The sequence below is a fragment of the Branchiostoma belcheri genome, unplaced genomic scaffold, assembly GCF_001625305.1.
Source record: "Branchiostoma belcheri isolate BF01 breed outbred unplaced genomic scaffold, Haploidv18h27 scaffold71, whole genome shotgun sequence".
Lineage (NCBI taxonomy): Eukaryota > Metazoa > Chordata > Leptocardii > Amphioxiformes > Branchiostomatidae > Branchiostoma > Branchiostoma belcheri.
In genome coordinates, this window is record NW_017804365.1 from 295,801 (window position 1) to 303,212 (window position 7,412).

Below are 7,412 nucleotides of genomic sequence, written 5' to 3' on the forward strand. Positions count from 1 at the left end.
TCAAACGAGACGTTCTGCCACAATACATTACGGGTTTCGTGCAGGTGCAGTATGTTCTGCAGACATGCTGAATGAAATGACACTAGAGGCACAGCATTGTTCTAAAGTGGGCGATGCATAATCAGAATGATTAAAAAGTGTTGTTTTTTTTATTCAATCACATTTCTTTCATGTTTACAATGTGTTGTACATGTATCTCTTTGTCCCTAACACAGATGATGGGACCTTCCTAGCCTGCGGACTGGCCAACAAGTCAGCTCTGGTCCTCAAGATGCCAGGACTCACCAAACCTCTCAGTGTCACAGGTAATTCACCTTGAACCTCATCATTTCCTCATCATTAGAAACACCTGTCCAGTGTCAATAAACCTGAATAAGCCTACCCTGTACAAAGGAGAAACTCTGTTTACAGGTCGCGAAATCAGGAGGGATGGCCGTAAAGCCGCATGGGTCCCCTGTGTGGTTAACGAGCGTCTTAATGAGGATTGTCTGGGAACTGGGCACATCCCAAGGCTGTCATTGTTCTTTCCTGCCAGATTGACACTGGCCTGAGTGAGATCTGTACAGCTGTACGTGGGGGGGGGGGGGCTCCATGCCTTATTGCATAGAGAGTAATCAGTAGTAGTGGTAGCAGTAGTAATGGTAGTACATGTAGCAACTGTGCAATAGTAGTAGTAGTACATGTAGTTGTACATGGAGCAGGAAGAGGAGGAGTAGTTGTATAGTAGTATGGTACAGTGTAGTAGTAGTAGCAGGAGTACACATGTAGTACATCAAGTAGCAGGGGTAGGAGGAGGAGGAGTAGTAACAGTAGCAGCAGCAGTAGTAGTAGTAGCAGTAGTAGTAGTAGTAGTAGTAGTAGTAGTAGCAGTAGCAGTAGTAGCAGCAGTAGTAGTAGTAGCAGTAGTAGTAGTAGTAGTACTAGTAGTAGTAATAGTAGTAGCAGTAGCAGTAGCGGTAGTCATACACATGTACATGTAGCAGTTAGGTGCATGCAGTAACGTTCAAGTAATAGCAGCAGTTACTGTAGTAGAATTAGTAGACTGTTTTCCTTGGGATAAAAGCTTGTTAGCAGCCCATTAAAAAGGCTGAAGAAACCCATTTGACAAATGAATTTGACTGGGATATCCCGTGTCATCTTCAGCTATCAGTACGTTATTCCTAAGTCTTACCTAATCAGAACTACATTTGTACATCATCATGTAAATCTTTGAAAATCCCTTGCCTAGTTTGTGCATACCTTTTTGGGGTTAATGACTTGTTATTGTCCCTCCCATGTTGTTTTTATGAAATCTGACCAAGAGTATACTGGGTCCATCTTGATACTTTTGACAAATGCAGTACGGTATAAAGAGATGCAGCTGTTATACTTACCAGAAGAAAAATGGCAATGGTCACGTTTATAAGATCGTGGAAACAGTGTCAACATATGATGTGTTACTTATTGAATTCCTGAAAACAGTATGAAAAGGTCATGAAGGCTGCAAATTTTGACTTTTAATGTTAGTAATATGTAATGCTGACGTGGTTATTTGTAAGCAAAGCTGAGGCCACACCAATTTAATATGTTGGTTCTCGGATTCGCCTCTTCATTTTTTTCTGATTTGCAAAAAAAAAAAAAGATTCTGGTTCTGAATCAACTCTAAAATGCTCATATTTTTCCCCCAACAGTTGAGGAAATTCCTTTTCTTCCTAGTTGTTACAGTTTTTTCCATCTATCAATGCAGTGGTTTGATTAAAAGTTCAAAATTTATACTTTAAATTTTAACCCAGCCTTTTTTGTTGACTTCATGGCTCATATTGTAGCATTTGGGGCTAAAATAGGATGCCTAGACCTGTTTTTATTTTTATTTTTTTTCGCCCTGTCGCTGAGAACCAACAAATTAAATTGGTGTGGCCTGATGGTGGAAATCTTTGGATGATTTAGGAACAGATTTAGCAAAATAACATGACAACACTAACAGAAACGCATGAAGCAGTACTTAGTCTTCTTACTTCTTGGCATGGAAGTATTGTTTTGGGTAGGTTGTCTGTGGGTTTGTATGTATGTTTGGACAGGTAAAGTAGGTTGACAGCACGTGGGTGGGGGAGAGATTGATAAGCAGAATGACAGCAGACACAGGGGGATGTACTTGAAGGTCCCAGAATCTGGTCAGGATCTGGCAGGAATTAGAGGTTGATATATGGGGGAATTCAGGAAGCTGAGGATTGCCTGAGCAACTCTCCAACCTTGCATCATTTCCTTGCTTGTTCGAATAAATTAATGAAAACAGGAAATACATGTACTTCCTGAAAGTCAAAAATTTCAGATTAAAATTTCTTGTTTGGGGGATATTTATGTTATATCTTAATCTGTTTAATTAAACATAGACCAAGTAACGTTACTAAGTCTTATAATTGTACTTCCTGAAAGTCAAAAATTTCAGATTAAAATTTCTTGTTGTGTTTGGGGGATATTTATGTTACTAAGTCTTAATATAATTGGATTTGGTACATCATGTAAGATTTGATCGCAGCGTGCTGCATCAAAGTCATTTGTAACGGTACCCACGTTAAAGTTCTGGTGGATGCCAGCAACAGGTAGGTGTTATCATGCCCAGGAGGAGGTTGTTTATATCTGTAGCAAATTGCAGGCTGGAAGTCAGCCTGGTTCACTTGAGGCAAATGAACCTCTACCACCTCCGTGCGGTGTCTCGGCCTTGAGAGCCAACTGTGGGTGTAGCGACGGAATACATGGTAAAAAAATCTCTCACCGGGTGGTTAGGAGGGTGATTTATTCTTTGTGTACATGTTACTAATCACTCAGATGTAGCAAAGGCTGGTGGAGTGTGCAGACAGCAGCTGCCAACAGAAAATAAACCCAATGTCCTTCAATACGACCTTGACCCAAGGTGAGGAGACGGAGATGGGGGTGGGGGGCAGCATCCCTGGAGTGGATGTTATTGGCAGGAGATACCAGTGTACAGATCACACTACAATACCACAGTAAAGAGCTGAAATAACTTCCCATCTGCATGCGTGAAAATTGTGATAAAACATTGTGCGAAGCACGATTAAAAGCCGTGTGTATTTCTCTATTAAAATATTGTGCAAAAGCCATGCACTTCTCATTTACATCGCACTCATTTCTTCTGTTAAACGGGTGTAGATATTAGCATAATCACATGTGGTTCTACATTATTGATAGCCACATGCGATTGCAACTAATTAGGGCACGCTGTTTTCAGGCCTTTAGCACAAGTTTTAACCACTGCTTTTACACAGCTTTTGCAGGATTTACACAACTTTTGCACAAGAAATAAACAAGATAAAACCGTGTGTAAAATGCGTGGGAAGAGAAGTTAATCAAGATCTTAACTGTACTTACTTAGTGGCTGGTGTGATACCGATCTAAGGATGCTTGCTATGTCTTGGTATGTCTACCGATCCTCCTAATCTGCAATACGGTAATTAGTCTCTTAAATACAATCTTCCCCTGGCAATTTCAGCTTATCTATAGCCCTGGAATACTGGCATCATGTATAAGATTGTACTAGATATGTACAAGAGCCACATCAGATAGGAGATAGTGTGGAGTCAGGGGAGGTGCTCCAGGCCAAATAGTGGGCGATGTTTGGCACAGTCCACATGATTGAAGCAATCTCATTGATAACATTGGAGAATCTCTTTTTTAGCAATAATGTGAGAAGGTACATTGTGTATACATTCTTATTTTGTCGGAAAAAAAGTCTAAAAGGACTAATACGAAATCGAGTATTTTATAATGTGATATTTCAATCCAACAGTAACACAGTTTGTCTCAAATAAATATAGTACTTTTTGCAGAGATATCTTTGAATGCTATACAAATATGTGCACGATGCAACTATTGGTGAATTGCAGATTTCAGGTTCTTTCTTTGAACCATAAAGAGACGATTATTGTTTGTCATGTCCGTAACTGTTTGTCAGCAAAAGGCAAGGTTGACTTTGGAGCTTCTTAGTAGTCTAAAAAAATGTGCAAAGCAGGTAAAAAAGGACTAGTTCCAAGAAGACTTGGGGAAATAATGAGAGTTACAGATCGACGTAGAATGCCCAAAGGTGCACACCTGGCCTTTTGTTGGCTTTTTCATGAAAACAACTTTTCTGGTGATTCATTTCATGCCTTAGATTCAAAGGACCGTATGGATAAAACATCTCTAACCGTGTTCAGTGATTAACCTGTGAAGTGTATTAACGAAGTTGTTGTTTAGGAAACCGTGATTGACAGATGTGTTTGCAGAGGTTAATTACAGGTCGGCCGTTACATCAGCGAGGCTGACTCCTTGTCTCCTTCTGGCTTCTTGGAACTGTGTCTTTTAAATTGTTTTACATACCACCCGTCTAACGAAGCCTACCAGGTATCTCACCTGCTTGATTGACAGCGGCCCCTGTCTATCAGAAACTAACCAGGTGTTTAACTAATTCACCTTGAAATAGCCCACCCTCTAATTTGAATGAGATTACCTGGTAGTAATGCCGGGCACCTTTCATTAACCTTTCCAAGGTCAGACCTTGTTAAACCTGAGCGTTACAATCACTGTGACACTCGCAAGGTTAAGTCATACTTATACAGTCAAACGTGTCTAAGAAGACCACCAAGGAAAATTGGTCTTCTTCGACAAATGGTCTCCTTATACATTTTGTACAAAAAGCATGGGGACAAGATAGGACATACATTGTAGACCGAGAAAACTCTACTACCCATTTTACAACAGACTGCCCATTATATTGACCTAAAGTGGCCCAGTTGGTTACATTTTACATTGCGTAAAAACTGTTATGCTGTCAAAGTCAATGGCAAACTGGCCAATTTGTTCAAATTTCTTGGTAGACATTCAAGTTATCATAAAAAAATGTTTTATGCCAAACGATTGAAAATGATGCGGTCCTCATAGGCAGAGATTGGGCCATGTGAAGTTCCAAAGTGTACCAGTCATGGTCGCATTGGACAAGTGGCTTAAATACATCTGTGGGAATAAAAAATCAGGACCAAGAAAAATAGTCCATATGGCTGGCTTACAGAAGTGGCGCTTGGGCAAGTTTGACTGTATTGTATTGCAAGCTGTTCTAAAGGTTGATCTGTGTATTAATGACGTGTCAATGCACCCTGTACTTGAATTATAATGTAGATGTACCATCAGCATTATTGCAGACAGTAATAACTAGTATCCCCTTCATCAGAAAATTTACAGCTAGAAAAATGGCATTTTGCTAGCCCCCCTTCAGTTCAAAGGTATAATATGACTACCATGGTGTGAAACAATCTGTTACAAACCAGTCGGCTAGCAGCAACAGATGTCTTAACCAGGCCTTGGTATTAGGTGTGATGGATAGTAGAATTTAGTTAAAATCAGGTCAATAATTGTCCAGGGGAGTGAGCCTGTGGTAAGCTCCTGTAACATTTCCACTCGGAAACTCTGTGGGCAAATGAATCCCTATGGTGGTCAAGTAGCAAATTATTCTCCAGATCCCTTCTTCGCTATTACTCAACCATTTTTCCAGCCAGCAACATTAAGTCTGCTTGGAGGCTATGCCAGAATGAGGTAACTCAAGTCAAAATGAATTTATAGCACATGACAGTGTGTCATTTGTCATTGTCCAGAAGTTACAGTAGAATGGATTATGATTTAATATGAAATTTTTCAGTATCTTTTTTTGATGACCTTAAGGTCACACCAATTAAATTTGTTGGTTGTCGGATTTGCCTCTTTATTTTTTTCTGATTTGCAAAAAAAAAAAGGATTCTGGTTCTGAATCAACATACATATGCTCATATTTTGCCCCCAACAGTTGACGAAAGTCCTTTTCTTCCTAGTTGTTACACTTTTTCCATCTATCAATGCAATGGTTTGATCATTTTGATTAAAAGTTCAAAATTTATATATAAATTAAATATTAACCCAGCCTTTTGTGTTGACTTCATGGCTCCTATCATAGCAATTGGGGCGCTATCATAGGATGCCTAGACCTGTTTTTATTTTTATTTATTTTTTTGTCCTGTTGCTTCATATTTGAAAAAAAAAAAATCAGAGAACCAACAAATTAAATTGGTGTGGCCTAATGATAGAAGTTTAGTTACTTTAATTACTGTAGGGTACGGTGGTAACTGCCTTTACAGTGTATGTATCCCGGAGCAGTTCTCAGCATTGTGTTGTCCTCAGATGACACTGAACTATAAAAAAAATTGTTAACTCTACAATGTTTTTGTGGTAACTCACAGGGAATTTAACACTTCTATCATTTTGTGCCAAATACCATTATTATGCTTCCTAACGTTACCATAAGTATTCACAGTTTACAGGAGAATGGATTATAATTTGATATTAAGACATATATTTTTGATGGCCTTGATGATAAGGGATGTAAATTAGTGCCTAGAGCAGTGACCGCTTTTGTGTACAGGAATTCAGTTGCTCACCCAGTCACCAGTGATGGCCTCAGATGACACTAGGCAAATGTCATGATGTTTTTGTGGTATCACGATCAGTAGGATGAGCCACATGTTCAGACATCCCAGCGAGGGAGTGTATTATCAGTGGGATAAAACACACAAGTGCCATAGACTGAATCTATAGCCCTGCCTTCATTGTAATACTGTCAGTGTCTGTCAAAACTCAGGAATGCAAAACAAAAACGTCTACAAATGCAAAAATTGCTAAACTTTGATGGGCATGTATCTGCTGTCTTATTGGTTTAACTTTTGAATTTAAACCTTGCCAAAGGATAGGAGTTTTACATAGAGAACATGTGTGATTTAAGTTGAGAAAACCATAAATTAAATTAAGATACATGATTGTTATGCTAATTACAACCTTAATGAATAATCAATGAGACAAATAGAACATTTACAAATTAAAGCTCTAAACATTTCATGGAGGTATGAGATCTCCAAATTCTTGTAGCAAATGATTAGATGGTTGCCATTTTGTTACATATCAAAACCAACATTGTACATGTATATAACATGTTAGAAATTGCTTTTTTCTGATGAATTTTAATGGAATAATTACTGTGTCTAAGCCCCAAGTAAATGATTGACACTTAAACCTTAGACTCAGTGAGTTACAAGTAAGAGTGCATTAACCTGAAACGTGACAAACTCTTTACCGTGGATCAACCTCATCTTATCTCATACTATATAAGGATGAAAATCATTACGTTACATCCTTAGGGGGTAACTGGCGGTCAGTGGCACTGACTGGTGGTCAGGGAGTGACCTAGGGCAGACAAGTGGGTGGAAAACACAGGGCAAGAATGTGCACACTGTGAGGTGGCACCCTCAGTCCTTGGTATTTGGTGACCATGGTGACAGATGCTGTGGGGTGTAACCTCTTAGGCCACGTCCAGGTAATTCTTTGGATGACGTCCGTGCGCATCAATTTTGGCCTGTTCC

At 39.3% G+C, this 7,412-nt stretch overlaps 1 protein-coding gene across 1 annotated transcript in view; it reads left to right on the plus strand.

The window, feature by feature from the left end:
* LOC109484921 (WD repeat-containing protein 27-like) overlaps nt 1-7,412 on the plus strand; it is a 102,578-nt gene that overhangs the window by 34,743 nt on the left and 60,423 nt on the right. The window contains exon 6 of the mRNA XM_019788273.1: nt 216-305. Coding sequence (XP_019643832.1) covers nt 216-305 — 90 coding nt within the window. The remainder of the gene's footprint in view (nt 1-215; nt 306-7,412) is intronic.